Consider the following 20,557-nt stretch of genomic DNA (forward strand, 5'->3'; position numbering starts at 1 on the left):
GAACAGGTTACCATAATGCCAGTAATGAGGAAAAGTAGAATCTATCACATTCTCTGTGGCAGCTACTCATGCAGAGGATTCTGTGGTACACAGAAAAACTTCTCTCATAGAAAGCCAAGGTTTGTTGTGGATATGCAAAAGGGCAGAAGTTGCACACTACTGACACTTTGCAGGATCTTGCTGTAATCCTTCTGAGAGTAACTTCTTTGGATGCTCATAATTTAATTCTTCGTACAGTGTAAAAAATGTTTGACTTACCTACCATTTAATCACATATGCAAACAATCTTAGTAGGCAAACAGCTGCACTGGTAAATGTGTGTGACACATGCAACAAATTACCTGCTTTTGGAGGAGTCTTTGGAGCTGGTTTCTTCTTCACTGTTGCTTCACCTAGTTAAAAAAAAAACAAACAACAAACCATGTGAATTCAAAGGTGAGCTTTGCGGGGTACCAGACTAAACACAAACATCCATTGCAATGCTTTGTTGGAACTTGAAAATATATTTGTTCTTCCAGCATATTAAACTAAAGAATTAAAGAATTAAAAATACCTTTAAAAAACACTTTTATTATCCTGTATGATCCTCAGAATATTCACAGTTGAAGATGAAACTTTTAAAAGATTCAAATAAATCTTCTCTACTTCTCCCACGACCTGTCATCATCCATTCCTTATGGCAGACTGACAGATGAAAACACTGGGCCAAGACCCATCTCATACTGAATTTATGTTCAGATTTCCAGCATAATCAATGCTGAATATCTCAGTTAAAAGTAGGGTAGTTAACACCATGTGCTGCTTCTCACACCACTTGTGAGCTTGCAAAGAAACAGCAATACACCAAAAGTATTAGCACCTCTGCTCTGCCTCATCCTCTTCCTTGAGTAGGGAACACCTTTTGCTATATTCTCAAAAGAAAATGTCAAAGCTACAAAAATATGGCTTAGAAGTTGAAATCTGGACCCATAAATTTTTGGATGACAATGTTCTACAAATTTTGCAGGGTAAGTAGAAGAACAACAGAGAAGATGCAGGTAGAAAATGGCTATTAACTGTTTTTCACAAAACAAGAATTAGAGGCCAGCTAATTAAATTACCAGACAGCAGGCATAAGAGAAACACGAATTTAAACATAACATCCATAACCAACCTTCACAAACAAGTACTGTTTTACAATACAGAAACATAAACAGGTTCAAAAGGACACATTCATAGGAGTTATGTATAGTGGTGGCCTTTAAATGCAACAGTCTGGATGCCTTCAAACCACTGAATTCCACAAGTGAAGGAGCTCATTCCTTTTACAGCCCTCTCTTTTTGCCTGCTATTCTAAGCATCCTGGTCAGAGAATGGCCTCTGCTGTGAAAGAACATTTCTTATTTTCTTATGCTCAGCTGGGCAGCATGATTGAAGTAGCCTGGCTTTTAAGATGTTATTGCCTCCAACGGAAGCAGCATGTGCTAAGTGCTTTTGAGTATCTGGCACACTATACAGAGGTGCCTAGTGACAGTCATAACAGATGCAAAAGGTTGGAATTTTTTAGTCTATTCTTTTTTTTATTTAGTTATTTCAAATGAGAAAGACACTGAGCAGCAAAATATCCCCCTGATTACACCAAACTAATAAAAACAGGTTTTTTCGATTTTAAGCCTTTTGGTTGCAGCAAACTACAAACTGTGCATGATACCCTGGAACACATCATGTGAAGCTCCATGAAACTCAGGAGCCATGAGATGCAAAACCACTGTGGGAGTCTAATGCCATAGCTCAAACAACAGACAGATTGATTTTTAGAGTAAATGGAGATAGTGGGTGACGTGGTATAGGATGTGAAAAGACCAAAGGACTTTAAAAATATCTAATGGCTTAGCTGCCAACAACAGTCTTTACTCAGTTCATTCTGAAGAACTTTATGCACTGAATATAGAAAAGTTTTTCCACCTTCTTTCAATTTTTTAGTAATTTTCCCTAAAGGTATGCTTGGCCATGCTGTGAAGTTATTGATTTTGTAGCAACCAGAAACACAAAAATGGATATTCTCACAGTACTTATGGCCGAGACAAAAAAGAATAGTTGGCTATTTCCCAAAGAAGCCTTTCTTTGACAACTGCCAGCCCAGCAGAACTAGTTAAAGCTTCAGATGAGTACTTGTGAGTCCAGGATCACTGGACTACCAGGGTGTAAATAAGGCATCTGTCCTGCCACATCTTCCATGGGGACTTAACCCTCTTTAAACTGAGGCCTTCCAAAAACACAACTGCTCATTAAAGGGACACGTCACTTTTTTGGCTACCAACAGAGTGACATCTACCCTGGCTGCAGTGGTAAGAGACAGCAAATGTATTTCTACATCCTCTTTCCTGCCAGAGTTGTACAAGCAAAGGCAGCAAGTGGTGTTTTCAGAGCAGCTTCCTTGTCATGGTGTGGTCACACCCTGAGCTGAAACTCTTCTTTCTGGTTGGAGCCATATTATGCAGATGAAACTCAGTACATGACCAGGTGCCACGTGGAAGACTGATAATTTAACCCTCCTTATTCCCCTCAAGGGTCTCAGCTAGCTCAGCCCTTCTCAGGCCTAGGAGGATTATATCAAGAGAGACAGGATAAGGATTTAAAAGAGGCTCTCACCCTTTCTTTGCTGCAGATATCTTTATTCCAGGATGCTGTCCCAGGAGAGAGAGAGATCCCGGGGGACAGGGGTCTTTTCTTAGGGTTTCTGAGGGAGGGGCAAGCTGGCACACAGCCAATGGGGGTCAGAAGGGGAAGGAAGGGTCAGACTACATGACAGGAATTCCAGGGGTCCCTGAGGGAGAAGAAACCATTCCCCCAGGGGGATGTAACATAAGACCTGTAAAGTCTGGCTTCTCATCTACTTCTGAGCACCCCAATAATGGAAATAACCCATTGGTTACTCATTAGCTGCATAACCCCATGTAAACTCTCTCAGTCACATGGTTTAGAGACATGTAAACATTTCTGTTTGTGCGCGTGCTGTATTTGACATCAGATTCTCTTCTCTAAACTGAAATGAAGTAGCTGTTGGGTCTCTCTCAGAGCTGCAATGGCTTTTAATACAAGCTACAATGACAGGAATTTGATTGCTTCCACACTCCATTAAGCCTGATATGAACAAAGGGCAACAAGGATGAAGAAAAAGCACCATTTGTCAAGTGCCGTCTTGGGTTGCAGATACAGTTGCAATTTTTCAGAAAAAGAAAGCAAATTCCTGAATCCAGCATGATTTTCACTCAAAGATCACCTCTTGGCCTACACTGTGCATTAGTTGCAGTACCTTAATTAATAGGCAAAGTGCATGCATACTGGAACAGCTATGCTTAAGCCAGTTTAAAAGACTCTCACCCCCGTGAAGATTTCCATAGCAGCAAAGCAGAGAACATGAACTCATCACTTCATTCAGCTAGGGCACTGCTTTTTATATGCAAGTACAATTCTTTTCGGTATAAATTTTAGTTTTTACCCACCAGGATGTTATATTCACTTAACTGAGGATATACAGACTGTCACTGGACTTCATCAAACTGTGCAGATTGCCAAGGGTTGCTGGAGGGTCTGGCTGAATATCCTGTTTTGCAGACACAAACAACCCTGAGCAGAATGAAAGGCTGGGGCAGGGTGGAAGGGGATGAGTACAAGGACAGGTCTCTGGCTCTGTGCAGCTGGCTTCTTTGGCTAACAGTGTGCACTCCCCCACTGTTCTTAGATCTTCCTTAAGAATACCAGCTCATTTTATGCATCTCTTTGAAATGCAACTTTTTACCCTTTTTTTTTTCCCCAAAGGCTGCTGGAGACAGTGAAAAAAATCTAGTAAGATTACTCAAAGTTGACAAGGTCAAATGGTTGTTTTCATTAAAATATTTGAGCCTCTTGGAAATCTTAGTTCAACTCTGCTTCTGCTACATTTTTTTTCTTAAAGATGGTTTGTCTTTTGGTATTTACTTTGAAACGGGCTGATACTGAAAATCAGCCTGGAAGCAAATGGATTAGTATTTCCCCCTTTAATGACTGTGCCTTCTAGAAACAACATAAACATTACAGGGCAGGTTGGCCTCTTACAGGGCTTGTTTTTGAGTGGGGGGACATAAAGCAAAAAGGGGGAAAACCCCATGCAGGCTGGTAGCTGCCAGACATTTGCTTGTGCTCTTCCTCTCCCTGATGGTGCAGTCGTGAGAGCAGATATGCTCAGAAGCCTCCCTCTTTCTTTTTTGCTTCCCTTTTTTGGAATTTTACTAAAAATAGGAATAGCCCTCCCCTGAAATGGCTCTCTGCACAACTTGCTTTCATAAAGCATGAAGTAAAACTTCTAAGATCTGAAAAAAACATCAGTGCTCAAATAATATTTCCAACCAATCCATAATTTCTACTGTCTTCCCTGAGGGACATGCCTTAAATTAAGTGCATGTCTTCTGTAGTGATGGATTTCAGCACCCGGTAAACAAGTACAGTTAATACCTAACTCCATTAACATAAGGAACAAGACATATCCCTGTTCCTGTCTGCTGTGGAACAGCCTCATTTTAGCTCAGGAGAGCAGAAGGGTTAATGACACACTCTCATACCACAGGTACATAGAAAACCATTTTCCCCTCATGCAAAACATGTCAAGATTTCATCTTCCAAGAGGAACTAAATTGGGGTTTTTTCAGCATTTTCAGAGTTCAACAGAAACTGGAAAAAGTCATGTCTGTAATGTGTCAGACACCATGGTAAGAAGAATATTTATGGAACATTTATGGAAAGCACAGATTCAAGTATCTGCTCCTTCTTCCTCATCACTCTTGGATCCTTCAGGCTTGTGGGATGTGAGATCCTGAGATCTGCTCTCTCCCCCATGGAAATGAATCCCAGTGTAACCTTCTTCAGACCCTTCTGGGGATAGATATCCAGATCTGAGTCAAAAGTGACTGTTCTCTGTCCACCTTCACTACTTCCTGCCTTGCCAGAAAGCATGGAGTGACTGAGAGCTAGAAGCACAGAAAAAAAATGAAACATTTGGCCTTGTGGTCAAAGTAATCAATTATTCTGTTCTATCCTTGCTTCTGTCACAGACTTAGTTGATGGCACAAAAACACATTACAGATTTTAGCACAGACAAGATGAAACAGGAGAAAAATGATGGCTACAATTGTAGCAGAAGAAGACAACACATCATTACCTGCCAGTTTATTCATACATTCATGACCCTGTGCTAATTGGCAGAGAGGAAAATGACAGACACAATGCACTGAAAGCCTGTAGCTCAAAAACTTCATCAAGGTTTGGAAGTTTAAACAGTTTCGCTTCATTGCATCTCAAAGGGCAAATTTCTTATAATGTTTCCAGATAACTGTTTAGTTTCTAAATGCAATAGAACAGAAAGCAACTCTGGCTTAAATTTGATGACAAGCAGGAACAAGAAAACTTAATTCTATGGAAGTCAGTTATTTGAGTTTATGTGCTTCATAACAGTTTTTAAAAGCTTTTATTTTATTTTTCATTAAAAACAACTGTCATTCTGTTGTAACATCCCATATGTAGTTTCTAAATCATGCAGACATTGTCCTCTAATTGAGAAATATACAGCCTCTCTCTTCTGAAAACAAAAATAAAACTCAGGAAATGCTCACTTTTGCATTCCAGTCACAAGAGAGCTAGCATATACCAGCACACTCAGAGCTTCAATAATATGATCTGGTACACCGAAAATAACTCAGTATTTGAAAACAGCTCAGCTGAAGGAATAAACAATTCCACTGCAGTTTAGTAGCTCAGTTCTTGAGCAACTTCTACAATTAAAGCAAATCTGAGCAGTGCAGAAGAGATCCAGTATCAAACAGAGCTCACAAATAACCCAGGCCATGTAAAATGCTCTAAGAGCTGTGGTAAGGGCAAGACAGCAAGGTTAGTTTCTTAAGTATAATTTTCACCTTCTTTATGTCCTGGGAGAACATCTACAATTAGACACTAAAAAGCTGTGCCCAAGTGTGCATGGACAGGAACCCAAGATAGGTTATCCTGCTACCCAGTCTGTTCCAGAGGAAAGCACTGCCAGGTCACTGGGACATTCAGGAGCTCCAAATGGTCTCAGTGGGAAAAGCTGGGTGCTTTATGCTTTTGGACATAAATCAAGCCAATGGATTTAGGTCCTTGTTTTATAGAGAAGAAACTCAATGCTTCTATTATATGCCTATAATTACATATGTATAGATGTGTATAACTATATATGTATAGATTATATATATAATCATATATTATAATTATATATGTATAGATTATGTATGTATAGATTTCTAGCCAATGACTTAACTGGAAATTAATGAAGCATCCCTCTTCAATTCATGGTCACATTGTAAAAACTATTCATTTTTCTCTGCATAAGACAGCCAATAAACATTTCTGTCTTCTTCTGTCAACATACAGATACGTAGGATGGACTCCATGAAATACACATGGAAAATACTGTTCTGTGCCAATATTAACTCAGAAAATGTCAGTACGATGAGAGCTGTAAAGTAACTTGGCAGAGATTCAAAATGCATGCCCAGTATTGGAGAAACAGTGCACAGGGCACTCAGGAGAAGGGATTTGGACAACAAATTATTTTCTCCATTGCTCATTTTATATGTACAGGAACAGATTTATTTTTCATCAATGGGAGCAACCAACTTTCCGAGTCACCAGGTTAAATCTTGCATTGCCTTTTTACCTCAGCCCAGCTTGGCTGCTGGGCCTTGTGGCACAGCTATTCACCCTTGGACCCCCAAGCCTCAGGAATCAAGGCAGCACCTTTCATAACTTAGAGTTGCAGAGAAATCCTATTTAGGTCTAAAAAATAGCTAATGGCAATTTGATTTACATGTACTAAGAGCGGAATTTTCAGCTTGGGAGAAAAGATTAATTTTTCCATGTAAAGTCTGGTTAGAGGCTTCTCTGACAATGTAATTCATATTGTTCCAACACTCTAAGTACTTGCACTCACTGTGCAGAAAATGTCTTGGATCTCACAGCAGCCAGGAGGGGAGCAGCACGAGCCTTCTGGGGGATGAATGGGACTGAGGGAAATGCTTGGACAGCCTCAGTGACCCTCAGGAGCATCCCAGACTGTCCCAGCCAGCACAGAGGGCAGCAGCAGTCACAGGTCACAGCTGCTACCCACTGCCACATCTCTGCAGTTAAGAGAACCTCTCTGACCAGACCAGTAACTTCCAGAGTAATTGAGGTCTTCACTTGGAAAGTGGCAAGTTTTACACTTAGGACAAAACAATCTGTCATGAAATGAAGATTTTGAAACATTACATATTAATTTATGCTGTGTTTCATATTATTTTCATAGAATGGAAATCAATAGAAAACTTGAAGTGTTTACTGGTTTAGTTATACATTAACTAAATTGGACACATCAAGTCTAATGTTTTAATAACATTTTCTTAAAATGGTGCTTTCAGACTTGGATTCTCTAACAAGAGGGTTTATTGAAGAGTAAATAACAGAACTGCATGCTAATCACTTGGCCACTGACTCATAATTTTTCTATGGTGTTCAACAGTTAAAATTCTCCCTACTATGGACTAACCAGATATTTACACAATAAGGGGTCCTGTAGAGCATATTTACTTTTATAGTGCATTGTTCCAGAGATGTCACTGCTCAGCCTTGCATTCAAGTACCAATAATGTTAAAAATTCAGATCTGGGAAGGTAACAGTGAAACCTTCCAGAGGTTTTCCTCTGGACAGTGTCAGTGCTGACATTTTATTAATAACTATCATCAAGAGAACACAGCTACCTAACCAAAAAAGTGTTTGACATGAAATCAAATGTTTTATGTGGTAGAATATATAAAAGATTTCTATCAGAAAGCTACCAAATACTGCTAAATAACTTGCAAGTGTGTAGCTGAAGTTGTTTTCTTTGATGCAACTTTATTTTTAACTGAGTAGAACTTACATTTGTGCAATCAAACTCTGTGCTGGGTCAGCCCTTCAATGTATGTGGTCTGGATATGAGAGCAGTGAGTTTAAGAAGTATTACTCAGATGAGGGAATCCAGGATATCCTGTTAGGTTTTCATAACAATGACTGTGACAGGTGATAATTGCCATTTCTTAATATTTACTGGAAATAGTGATGTGAATTAGCCCTACAAAAAACATTGGGCATTTCTTTCTAAACACTTTAATCCAATGCTTAGATTTATAAGGATTATTTTTTAAAGCATTAATTTTTTTTCTCAGTAGCAATAAGTGGGATACAGTTTCTTCCTACTATAGTAAAGTTATGTTGCACAGCTCAGCCGTGGGGAACTTTAAAAAATAGAATCCAACTGCTGTAATACTCCTTTTGCACCAGCAAATCTTGCAAAAAGCCTTTGGAAAAAGTCCTTTTGGAAAGCTCATGTTTTATGTAAACTATTGTGATGCTTAAAAAAATCTATACTGTTCAATACTGCATGCAAACTAATGCTGGGACTAAGGATCAAGAAATCTGGGTTCTAGATCTGCAAACAAATCTGCCTCATCTTGGGCTAATTCCTTCTGGTTTGGTCCTCTGTTTAAGACACATTAAGGACAACAAAATCTTTGCAAGTGTGGAGTAGTAATATATTTTTTTTGAAAAAGGAATATTTATTTGTAAACATTCAAACCTTTATTTACTCTTAAAAATTTCAAGCAGCACTTTGATTTTTCCAAAGTCTGTTGTGACAAAAACATTCATTTAATAGGCACTGAAGATTTTGCAAGTGGCTTTGGTAATTGAAATAAGCAATTCCCTTTAAACTTAATTTGAAATAAGTTCTAATTTCAAAGGGAACTGGGTGCCTAAATCCCTTCATGGAAGTTTCAAAGCTTTCTAGAGAAATGCTCAAGTGGGGAGAATTTTTGGCTTTGTGTTTCTGCTGCAGGGCTGTGTCAAGCCAGGAGACCCTTCCATTGCCCACTGATTGTTCTGGCATGGCGTGGAGTATGCAGCATGATAAATAATGAAAGGGTCCAATTTTCCACTGCCTCTTTTAGAAGAAACATAACACTTTATTATTGTAACTCAGTAACATTTGACATCCACTGAGCAAAGACCCAAGTGCCAAAGCCCAAGTCAGTGCAGTCAGTAAAGAATGAACCAGTTCTAGAGGTGCCCTTCCTCTCATCTCCCTTTTATTTCATCCAGATTCAAAGGTGAATCTATTTCTTACTCTCAGAAACAGTATTATTTATTCTATTTATCCTTAGAGGATTGCATAATTATTACTAAATTCTGGTGACACAAGATTAATTCTAAGCAAAAGGAAATGCATTGTAAGTTTTGTAATTTGCCAGCATGGGAGCAATCTTTCTGCATTAAACACTGCAACATCCATTCAAAGATGTTGTTAATCACTGAATGACACACAACTTCCTTTATAATGTTCTTCTTATTCCAGAATCCAGTATGTATTGCATATCAAAGGAAGCAATGCCCTAAATTCTGCTTACTACTGGATTTCTGTGGCTTACAAATCCCAAGTTTCCAGTAATTAAAAACCATAGTCAGAATGAGCAGCCAAATGACATGAGCCAGCAACTGTTCTCACAGTGAGACAAATTCTACAGGTTAACACACTGACAACATTCACTCTTTTCCAGAAGAAATGTATTGATCTTTGCTTTCAGAAACCTAAAGGTAATTACTTTCCTTAAAGTTTCTACCAGGGCAAAAAAAACAAGGATCACTTGTAATTTATCTGAAGCAAGAAAAGGATGACATAGCTGCTAACTGTGAAATTTGACTTGCACTTCTTTACAGAATGTGGAAAATAGGGATCATTTCCACGAAAAGTATTTCTAAAAAGTACAGGGAGTGTAGAGTCTCTCTATCCCATAGAGTATATACTGCTGTGACTGTGTTCACTACTCAAAATTCAGAATCTATTCATCATTAATTCTAATCACATTATTAGGATTTTTTTCATTCTTTCTTCAACACACATCTGCACACTTTACTTGCCATTAGGACTGTTGGTAACTTGATGTGGCAACAAAGACCAGAAAGATCAGAGTAAAAATATATCTCCTTATTAGACTGGGACATCTTAATTCACAGTTATTCTCTATTACCCTTCTTTTCAAGAGATATACAGTAAAGATAGACAAACATCTGATTTGAAAAGCTTATTCTCTTTCAGGTAAGGAACTTTACAATCTCTACATCTCATAAGGATTTCAGTGTAGAACTGTGTAGTCCACTGGATCTGTTTTGTATATTTTGCCCCTGACAAACATACAAATAAAAACTTATTTCAGAAGGCAAATACATTCCTCAGAGACTCAGATGTTTAAAAACCACCTGTGAAATCTCTGCTGCCAAATCCTTTTAAAATTAAACATGTATTTTTCAAAGCTTTTCCAAAAACTCTTTCAAAGCCCAGTTTTCTAACATTCTCTCTGGTTACTTTGATGTTTACTGTGCAGCAGGAAAGATATTAAAGGTATTTTGAAAAAAAGAGTTTATGAGAAGTTCAAGAACTTGAAACACTGAAATTATATGCCATGTAGAAAAAACATTCCCCATTATTTCAACCTTCTTTTCCTAAATATTTCTGCAGCAAGAGTTGGTAGCTTCTGTTTTGCTATCTATTTTAATTTCCACTAAAACCAGAAGCAAAAGAAGCAGGATGTGGATCAGGTCATACATCTCCATATTTAGACTTAGTTCCCAACTCACACTTTCTCCTGGGAAAGCTGCAATTGATAACACTGCTGGGAGGACCAGAGGAAATGTGTGTGGTGTGTGCACAGAAAACACAATTCAAAACACTGTTCCGTGGAGATTTAAATGGCTTTAAAATTTTGTTTTCTGTCGATGCTCAATAACGAAATCATTGTTCTTAACTGTTATTATTTATGGCACTTGAAGCTCATGTGCAGAGGTGGAGCATGTCAGAGTGACTCTTCCCACATCCCCAAAGAGAGGCTGGAGAGAAGTTACAATGCTCAGCCAGCAACTCAGAAATAGCTGTAGCCTAGGGCACAGTTCTATGTAAGTCACATTTCCAGAAGCACAATTATTACCTGTGATCCTCAATCAGTATAAAACTGCTCTGAGTCCTGCTAAAAGCAGCTGAAAATGTTCTTGATGGAAGAGTGGATTAGAGTTTATTTTTTTATATATATTTTGAGAGAGCTGAATAAAATATTTAATGTTTCCATTAAATCATGTCTTTACATCTTTTTAGGAACTCACATGGTGGACATGTTAAATAAACAATTTTCAAAGCCTAGCTCTGATTTAAGAGATATTTCATCCCTTAATTTCATAAGTAGTACTGGTGTTAGGAATTCCTAAACTGACATTATGGTCCTGCATTTACCATTTGAAGTTTCCTCTTAACCAAAGGTATTGCTGAGTAGCAAACATGGGAATTTATAGCTAATTTATTATTTCAGAAAGCATTAAAAACAAGTTAAGCATTTAGGCTTAAAACAAAGAATGTCAAATTTGCAAAACCACTCTCCACAGTCACGCCAAAAAAGGACAGATTATTCTACAGGGCATTTCAGTCAAGATGCTTTGCCTACCAATAGTAAAACTTCATATTGTCTACACAGAACTCAACACAAATTGAAGCAAACTACTCGAGTATTTCTGTGCTCTTTGAGAGGCAGCCAAAAATAAATTGGTGTCACAAGCTTATTGCACCATTATGAAAAACAGAGAGTAGAGTGGGTGAGGTCTGAACTCACAGTTTGGGCTCTTACTTCTAATCCCCACATGGCAAAATCTCATTTCACATGACTTAAGTACAAGGGCTAAAGAAACAGCCCAGGCTTCTGATACTATGTCTGCAAACAGAAGGGAATGAGCACAGAATCCCAAAGCACTCTTTTGTTCCCACTGAAAAGAAAGCAAATCAAATCAGTCACTCACTCTCTGTTGGCAGCACTGGGGGAAGTGTGGTCTTAGGCTTCTTGGTCTTCTTCTCAGTAGGCTTTGAGGTCTTTGAGGCATCTGCAATCAAAACAAATAATAAAATACAGATCCTATTTGAAAATCAATAATGAAAAAGCTGTCTAATAAAAGGTTTGTTTTGGATCTTTCTGCAAAGTTAGAGGAAATTGATGTCTTTTAGGCTTTTAAGAAGAAATTTCTGCACAGATTTGCTGGAGACGGTCACATTCCGAAAGGAAGAGGGAGCAGAGAGGGAAAAACCCTCAACAAAAGCAGCTGCACTAAGAACCCAAATAAGCAGCTAGACAAGAGGTCCCATCTAAGCTGATAGGTATTTTAGCTGAATAGACCAAACAGGATGTGCCCAAAGCTGTGTTAGGCAGGGCAGAGAAAAGGGAAACAGAGCTGTATCGAAACATGATTTCATTCAAAAGAATCTCTTGCCATGTAATTCATCTATTCCTTTGTCTATGTGATCAATTCAGATTAACCCATATTGAAGAGTAACATTTCCTCCATCTGTTTGTATCTTTCCAAGAATATATTATTGACCATTTGTTTATTCCTAAATAGAAACAGCCAAAGGGACACCCCAGGACTGAAGTTTGATGGATTCTAGTATTTCCACAATTGCACAGCTCTTATCCAGAATCTGCTCATCACTGCAGGCTACACCAACAGCTAGGAGTCAATAAAGTTCTCTATCACATGAGATATAAATAAAAGGTGGAACTTTTTTTAAGGTTATTCCAAGCTGAGCATGACCACAGGGCTGGAGCACCTCTCCTATGCAGGAAGACAGGCTGGAGAGCTGGGGCAGCTCATCCTGAAGAGAAGAGGGCTTTGGGGATCCTCAGACCTTCCAGTACCTAAACCGGCTCCAAGAGCGCTGGGGAGGGACTTCTCACAAGCACCTGCAGTGCCTCATCAAGCAGGAATGGCTTTAAGCTCAGGGGGCAAAACTCAGATTAGATATTAGGAAGAAATTCTTCACTGTGAGGCTCACAAAGCACTGGCACAGGCTGCTCAAAGAGGCTGTGGGCTTCCCATCCCTGGGGTGTACAAGACCAGGCTGGATGGGGCCTTGAGCAACCTGATCTGTGGGAAGGAGTCCCTGGAACAAAATTATCTTTAAGGTCCCTTCCAACACAACCATTGTAGGATTCTATGACCTAAGATGCAAATCCTAACAAGCTCTGCTTGTTACATTGTTTGATCCTGACATTTATCTTTGGAAGAAAGGTTATGATTATAGATTATGATCTCAGCAATAGCTGTATCATTTTACAGCTTTCAATTATTCAGCTTTCAGAGTATTTGTGAGTGAGAGAGTTGTTAGCTACCAGAGAAAAAGATGACATAAATGTTATGGAAATAGCGATTTTAGTCACTTTCTTCTAGGTGCCAGTGTGTGAAAATTCATCTAAGTTTCTTAAAAAGTTAACAGAGGAAGAGAGAAATTCCTAGTAAATAATTCAGAGCAGGAGGCTGTGTAAGAGTTCAGATACTCGGATTCTACAGATCTGCCAGCTGAAGTCAAATGTTCCTCCACTCTTGAGTCCCTGATGTCAAAAGAAATATAATGATTATGGTTACTTAGTCTAAAAGTCGTCTGGGATCCTGACAGTGGACTGAAGAAGGGAGAAATCTGAACTCTTGTTTTAGATCACAACCCTAATTTTAAAATAACAGTCATCCTCTCTGCCAGTCTCAGACGTGGGATATCAAATGGCGTCTTTCCTAAATAGCTGGAGTTTGCTATGGTGCCATTCGTCAAAAACCTCTTCTCAGTAGCGTGCCAGTGGAGACTGAAAAAGGCAGATGAGGCAGCCAGAGTCGAGGTAAGGAATGTGGTGCCCAACACAATGTGAGCAGCAAGCTCCTAATGCTGTGGGTGCCACCACCACAGAAAGCCAGACAGATGAGATAATCTCACTCATATCATCAGGCAAGGAGCTCACAGCCTCCCATGATGGAGACTTTGCAAGCCAAACTCTACTTGCAGCCTCTTAGAGCATGCACTCTCCAGCAGGAAACTTGAAGTGGGAAATAGGAAGCTTCAGGAAGAACAGCAACTACTTGAAGGGGATCAGAAGACAGAGGAAAAACCCACAAGTGACTGAGACACTTAAAAGTTGCTAGGGCAGCTCTAGAGGACTACTGTATGCTAAGCCTTTGATGATCTGATCCTTCAACATCCTGCATCTGTGGTGGTTAAGGTTTCAGGGACTAGATTTTGCTTAAAGCCTCTTTGAACTTCAGCACTGACAAAATTTATTACTTTAAATTACAGAACCATAAACAATAGCTTATCAAATACCTAAGACAGATTACACTGTGACCATAGTATCACAGAAGGCACTGGTATATTTAATTGTAAATTTATATGTAATTAATTCCTTTTCCGGTTACATGAAGACTGATCTTTAGTTAGGAGTTACAGAACCATATTCTTACCTTGTGTCATGTAACATTAGGAAAAAATAATGGTTTTCTTTTCTAGAAAGAAATTTTCTGCCACAAATACCACATATGCAACACAGCTGCAAAGGTTCAGTATCCAAGTTCTGTTATTAGGCTTATTGTCTAGTTTTGTGTTCATTTTAGTCACAATGGAAAGTCTCAGAATATTCAAAAATAAGCTCACCAGAAGGTGAGTTGGTAAGAAGGACATTTGGTTACTTAAAGCCCCTTAAATAATTTTAACTCCATGGTAGCTTTGTAAGTCTCACCTTGGCCTTGCCCAAGGCCAAGCCTATTTAACAAGGGTACAGTGTCATCAGCATGACCATGGCTGAAAACAAGTACCTCAGTCAGTAAATTATCCATGTTCTAAGACTGTGGAACACAAAGGTGGTTGAGCTGCTAATTTGTTTATTTTTGCTCACTTACACTAGAAAACCAAAGGACCAAACATCTGTGAATGCAAAGAATTGGGGAGCTGTAGAGTGAGAAACGTGCCACACAGAGTCCTGAGGCAGACTGACACCCAGACTCTCACAGGGAGTTCTCACTGGCTCTCAAAGGATGCACACAGCTCAGAAACAAATCTAACAAATCCATCTTACTGCTCTAAAAACCTTCTAGAAATACAGAGGGCAGCAGGAGAATACAGATTGTTCCACAAAGCATCCAGAGCCCTTGGTTCTGTACTGTGTCTCTGCTCATGCTTCTTTATGGGAGACATTGAATTATCTATTGGCCAAAAAGTGCAGAAGGGAAGGGGGTAGAGTTCTTTTTTGTGCGTGTGTGTGTAAGTAGCTTGGGCAGTAAGTTGGAAAGGAGGAAGTTCTATGGAAGGGTTTTCTTGTACCCAGCCCAGTACTTACCTTCTACGACCACTTTGCAAGCACATTCAGCTTTCCCTGCTGGGTTCTCAGCTATGCACTTGTACTCGCCCCCATCTTCAGGCATGGCCTTCTCAATGGTCAGTGAGCAGAGTGTCCCTGCACAAAGGAGGGAGAGATCAGATGCATGTTAGGCTGCAGCTCACAAAAACCTTACTGTAAGTGAGGAGCAGAAGGCATCAAATGAGCCAGTCCTTCAGTACAGATCTTCTTTGATAGAAAAAGCTGTCCTTTAAAGTTCAACCTTATTGGGGCCTTATTAATGCTAAATAAATCAAACATTGAATCTTACTGCTTTTCCCTAGGATACTCCAAGTTGTCCCTGCAGCCCTGAACTGCTAAAAGTAAAGAAGACCCAGAGCAGCACCTCTGCTGCTCTTTGTCTTACAGCAGAGATCAGAAATTCTCACTCAGGTGACTTTTTTTCCAAAAGTGCTCATAGTGTAGGACAGTAAATAAGAGGGTTACTGTCCAATGCCCATTATCAAAGCTTTGATTCAGTCTTGTTTCTAGCACATCCCTGAGCATTCACGTGTGTGAGAGCAGCACTTCAGCTGAGTGCCTAAGTTTAAAAATCACACTGAAAGATATTTTCTTTTTGCTTGAACGGCCTAATGAATAAGTGCCTGTAAAACATCCATTAGAAAGTCCAATATATTAGTGGCAATCAAATTTATCACTGCAATGAATCCATTTCTTTTCAAACAAAACCACAAGATTTGACTTAATTGGGTTTGCAGAAACAGGATGCGACATAAGCTAGTTATTTACCAAGGGAAGCTTGGTATGACCCAAGGGAAATACATTTCCTCTTAAAAATGAAAACTCTGTGAACCCAAACAGAAGTTGTTCCCAGTAGATGGGGGATGAGGAAGAAGAACCTTGTTCCTTACTTTCACTTGCATTGCTTGGAACAATGAAGTACTTTCCTCCCCAGGATGGACTCCAGTTAAAATGCTCCACATTTTCCCCTTCCAAATATCCCTCATTAAGTGAAGGTGAAGTGTGGGGTTGCTTTCTGCTCTTCATTGGAAAGCTGGGTCTGTCCCCTAACCACAGCCTGAGCCATTGTGCCCTTCTGGCCTATCCAGAACATCTCCATCCTCCACTTACCTCAGCTGCAGTAAAACCTTCCCCCTTCCTCCTTTGGCCTTTCTCACAGTCACTCCTAATTAAAGATTCAAGGAGATGTATTTTTTTTAAGATATTTACCCTGTTTCCTGAGATGCAAGGAAATTTCCCAGCACATTGCTCTCTATGGTAACTGGAAGCCCCCCAGAGTGCCCAGGCTCCCATCAAATGTATCCCCTGTGGTGGGGGAGATGGCACAGGCACAGGTGGTACTGGTCCATGAAAAGGACCTTGGAAAGAACTCCTCTCCATCCAAAGAACTTTGGGAGTTGAGTGGTTGTCTTTGGAGATGAACTCTGTTTGGACATGGCAGTTATGCTCTTGGCATTCAGATTTTTCTCTGATTTTAAATCTGGACATCATTATTCAAGAAAAATCTTATAAAAACCATTCAAATGGTTTCCAACAGATTTGGTTTGCCAAAAACACACATCTGTTAGAAGAAAATGATTTTTTCCCCTCTTTATGATCCTCCACAAAATCCAGCAGCTCTAAATAATGACTATTTCCCCCGAGAAATGATGTGAAAACTGTCTCAGAAGAGGAGCACTGACCCCTCACTCATGGGCTGTGCTCAGCCAACCACAGGGTGAAAAGAAAATCCACGTGCCCTCCCTGAGGCAACGCTTTTCCATGAGTCAGGATGAAGCCAAAAATGTCACGAGCTGCAGTTCCATTCCAAATGGAGGAGAGACAGTAGAAAAGTATTCTTGCAGGCATCTAGCAAATATAAATTCACATGTCTCTGCTGTTTAAAGAGACATTTGGAGAGCAAGCCAAAGATAACTTCCAGTCTAAGAATTTATATAAATCTATGTAACATGATTAGGAAAGATTGCACATTGGAACCTAAAGATGCCACTGAAAAAGCCCATAAGCTATGGAACAAAGACACATACACATGAAGGAGACCTCTGGCTACCTTACTGCAGGAAAGGAGCCTGGCCTGTAAGAACAATTGAATCATTAAGGGACTGGAACAATGCAGAATTTACTTAAGCTTCTGCAGGAGTTTTCTATCTGCTCAAAAGCCCTTCCTCAGCTCCTTGAAGACTAATGTGATACAGGGTCACCCCTCAACACCCATTTAATGAAGTTATTCGGCGAGAAAGAGGGTGGAGGAAATATGTTAGTTTTGGTTTTTTTTTTCCCCAAGGGCCATGTCCTTTTTCATCCTAACTCCCGCCTCCCAGGAGAAATAATCTGCATACTATTTTCCTCCACCTCTTCTTTCTCCCCAGGAACTCCACAGGAACAGCACATGCAAAATACATGGGGATGGACTGCTGGGCTTCTTGCTCCCACCAGATACAACAGTTCTAGCCCTCATTGGAGGAGTGAAAATGAGATAATTTGGGTCACTCTCCTTTATACAGCCACTAGTATTCATGAAACTGGACTGCTAGGACTAGGTATGAAACTGGCCAATGGATCAAAAGATTCGGCCAGGTTGAATCATCAGCATTAAGGAAGGCTAAGGGAGCATGGATGTCAAAACCTCATTTTCATATAAAACCAGGAAAAAACCCCAAACCACCAAAACCCAGGCAAAACTTGATGAGATTTCATAAGGACAGGAAACGTCCCAAACAGGCCTATGTTCTGTGATCTAGAGCTACAGTCAATTCCCGGGGCTAGAAGGCCAAATGTCTTCCAATGAAGTATTTGGTATTTCCTCTGCAAACCCCATCATGACCTGAAACAAGCTGATTTTCTCAGAAATGCTAAAAAGCCCAGACTGGTTACCCCAGCTGGGTATTCTGAAATCTGGCACTTCACAAATCCCAGTCAGCTAAAAATGCTTGCTGTCTATTTTTTCCCCCGAACCCTCTATTTTTGTTAGGAACCAGGACATGGATGATCCTTAAACATTTTCACCATGTGCAGGGTTGGAATAAACATGACTTCTGGAATCTACCACTTAGACATTGGGACTGGTGGGACTCTAGAAAAGACCTTAACAGCCACAGAAGCTGATAATTTACTGGAGACTGGTTTAGATACACAAAGCCTTACCCTTGAATTCTGAGCTATGAAAGTTCTCTGACTTACTCAAAAATAGTGCAAGACAGTTTAAAATATCTCCAGGCTTCTGCATTCTTTCCATGAAAGTCCACAGAAAGTCAACCTCAGATACAAAACAAATACACAAAACAAAAAAAACCAGCTCCTTGGTCTCGTTCTCCACCCTGGCATCTAGCTGGCCAACCTCCTGATTCCTGTCCATGATGCAGACTCCAGTTTATGGCTTTCTCATTTGTATCTCATGGTATAAGAAAGTACTGTGGAGTATTTAGGCAATATTAATAAACACTGGTCTGTGAGAAATTGTGCCTAGGAGACATAATAATTTTTTAAGGAACTCATTGGCCCATAGTGCTAATTTTCTAATAAATCTCAAATTGTCTGGGCAAGTTCAAGTATGTGCGAGTGTCACAGTCATGTTTAAAAATGAGAAGTGAATTGACCAGGAAAATATTGACTACAGTTACAACAACAACAGAAAAACTGATGGAAAAAACACATGCATTTAAGAGAAGAAAAAATTTCAAATATAATTATTGATTATTGATGGAGTTTTAAGGAAAAGGGTGTAAGAAGCCTACTGTCATGATTCACAATGTTAGACATTTGTTAGCAAATGTATCTGTGCAAAGGTAATTTTCTTAATCTTTACTGAAATATTTGTGATAGATCATATTATTCTGCTTGTAATTAATGCTACATTACTATATTAATTACACTGATTTAGGAGGAGTTAGAGCTGCCAAAATAAAGATCTCCTGAAGAAGCTAATGATAGGAAATCATCACGCAGTTTGTTTCTAGTGGATTTCCTCTGTGATCAGACTAGGACCTGAGTTATTGAATATGTTAACCTATGAAGTGGCAGTACTCATAAATTAACTTTTATAAATTTACAGATGCTAGAAAGCATCTTGAAAAGGGTAAAGATAGCAGGGTAATCCTCCTAAACAATCTCATTTCCTTGTCAAGCTGAGTCCCATTCATTCAAAGAAAATGGGGCTTGAGACAGTGAAAAGACAAGCACTGATGGCAGCAAGGGATGCTGAATATTCACGAGGTTTAAAGGTGTACTAGAGAAATGACAAATGTGAGTTCCAACGTTGTGAGGCAGAAAGGGGATCAATAACCTCCAGTAAGGACAGGTGATCCTCTCACACACAGTTCTGCTTCCTCTTTTTCAGATAGGATAATAAACTAACAAACAACAACTGGAGAGGAGGCACTGGAAAGAAAACCAAACCAAAACAACGCCAAGCCTCCAAGGGCTGGATGAAGTGCATCATGGAGAGAAAGTTAGTAAGAGTTTAACTTGTCAAGTTTCAAAAAAAGGAGAAAGCTATCTTGATTACAGAGCCAAAGCCTTTCTATCAAGTTAGAAATAAGGCATTGTTTTGTTTCTCAATTTAGTAACAAAACTCTTACTAGAATAGTTAGACTTTGCAATAAATTGCCAGTGGTTATAGAAATGTCCCTCTTTTGCTGTATTTAAATCCACACTACACACATTTTTTCGAAGAGGAGAGATTCAAACATAAATGAGAGTGCAGAGGACATGTGGCCTGTGACAAACATGGTATTGTGTCAGAACTGACCCTTAGATGATCTTCCTAACCTTAAACTTCTGTAGTTTCTGTAGAAGCTTCTGTAAGGTGCAAAATGCATCTACTTTCAGCAGTACACAGAGTCGTGTTAATTATACACCAAATTCCTGCTCAAATTTAATTAAAAAAACCCAAAAAGTCATGGCAGATCCTGGCTAGACTGGCAGACATAGACTTGGCATGACTGATAGGAAGATTTAGGAGTTAAGTCACAAGAAAGTTGTTAAGGCATTATTGCTAAGAAGATTACCAAATCTTTATGCTGCCAAGAAACTTGTGAAGAAAAAAATTCTGGCTTAGACAAAGAAATACAAACTCAGGGCATTTACTAAGCTACACTATCACTGCCTGAGTCTACATTAGACAGTTCCTCTTCCATCTATATAGTCACAAAGTACTAAATCTATCCAAAAAAAGCTGAGCAAGCTGACTTCAAAAATGGCAAATGTGCGAGTTTAGACTTGAATTCACTGGTACACCTCAACTGGCCAGATTGATAGGATGCTGTGCAAAACCCTTTCATTGCCATCT

At 39.4% G+C, this 20,557-nt stretch overlaps 1 protein-coding gene across 2 annotated transcripts in view; it reads right to left on the reverse strand.

The window, feature by feature from the left end:
• Window positions 1-20,557, reverse strand: part of MYLK (myosin light chain kinase) — a 203,265-nt gene that overhangs the window by 49,005 nt on the left and 133,703 nt on the right. For both annotated transcript variants that reach the window (XM_063400871.1, XM_063400872.1), the window contains exons 17-19: window positions 15,250-15,366; window positions 11,900-11,980; window positions 342-392 (exon numbers count right to left, since the gene is read on the reverse strand). In XM_063400871.1, the coding sequence (XP_063256941.1) occupies window positions 342-392; window positions 11,900-11,980; window positions 15,250-15,366 (249 nt within the window). The remainder of the gene's footprint in view (window positions 1-341; window positions 393-11,899; window positions 11,981-15,249; window positions 15,367-20,557) is intronic.

Source organism: Prinia subflava, chromosome 6 (assembly GCF_021018805.1).
Source record: "Prinia subflava isolate CZ2003 ecotype Zambia chromosome 6, Cam_Psub_1.2, whole genome shotgun sequence".
Taxonomy (NCBI): Eukaryota; Metazoa; Chordata; class Aves; order Passeriformes; family Cisticolidae; genus Prinia; species Prinia subflava.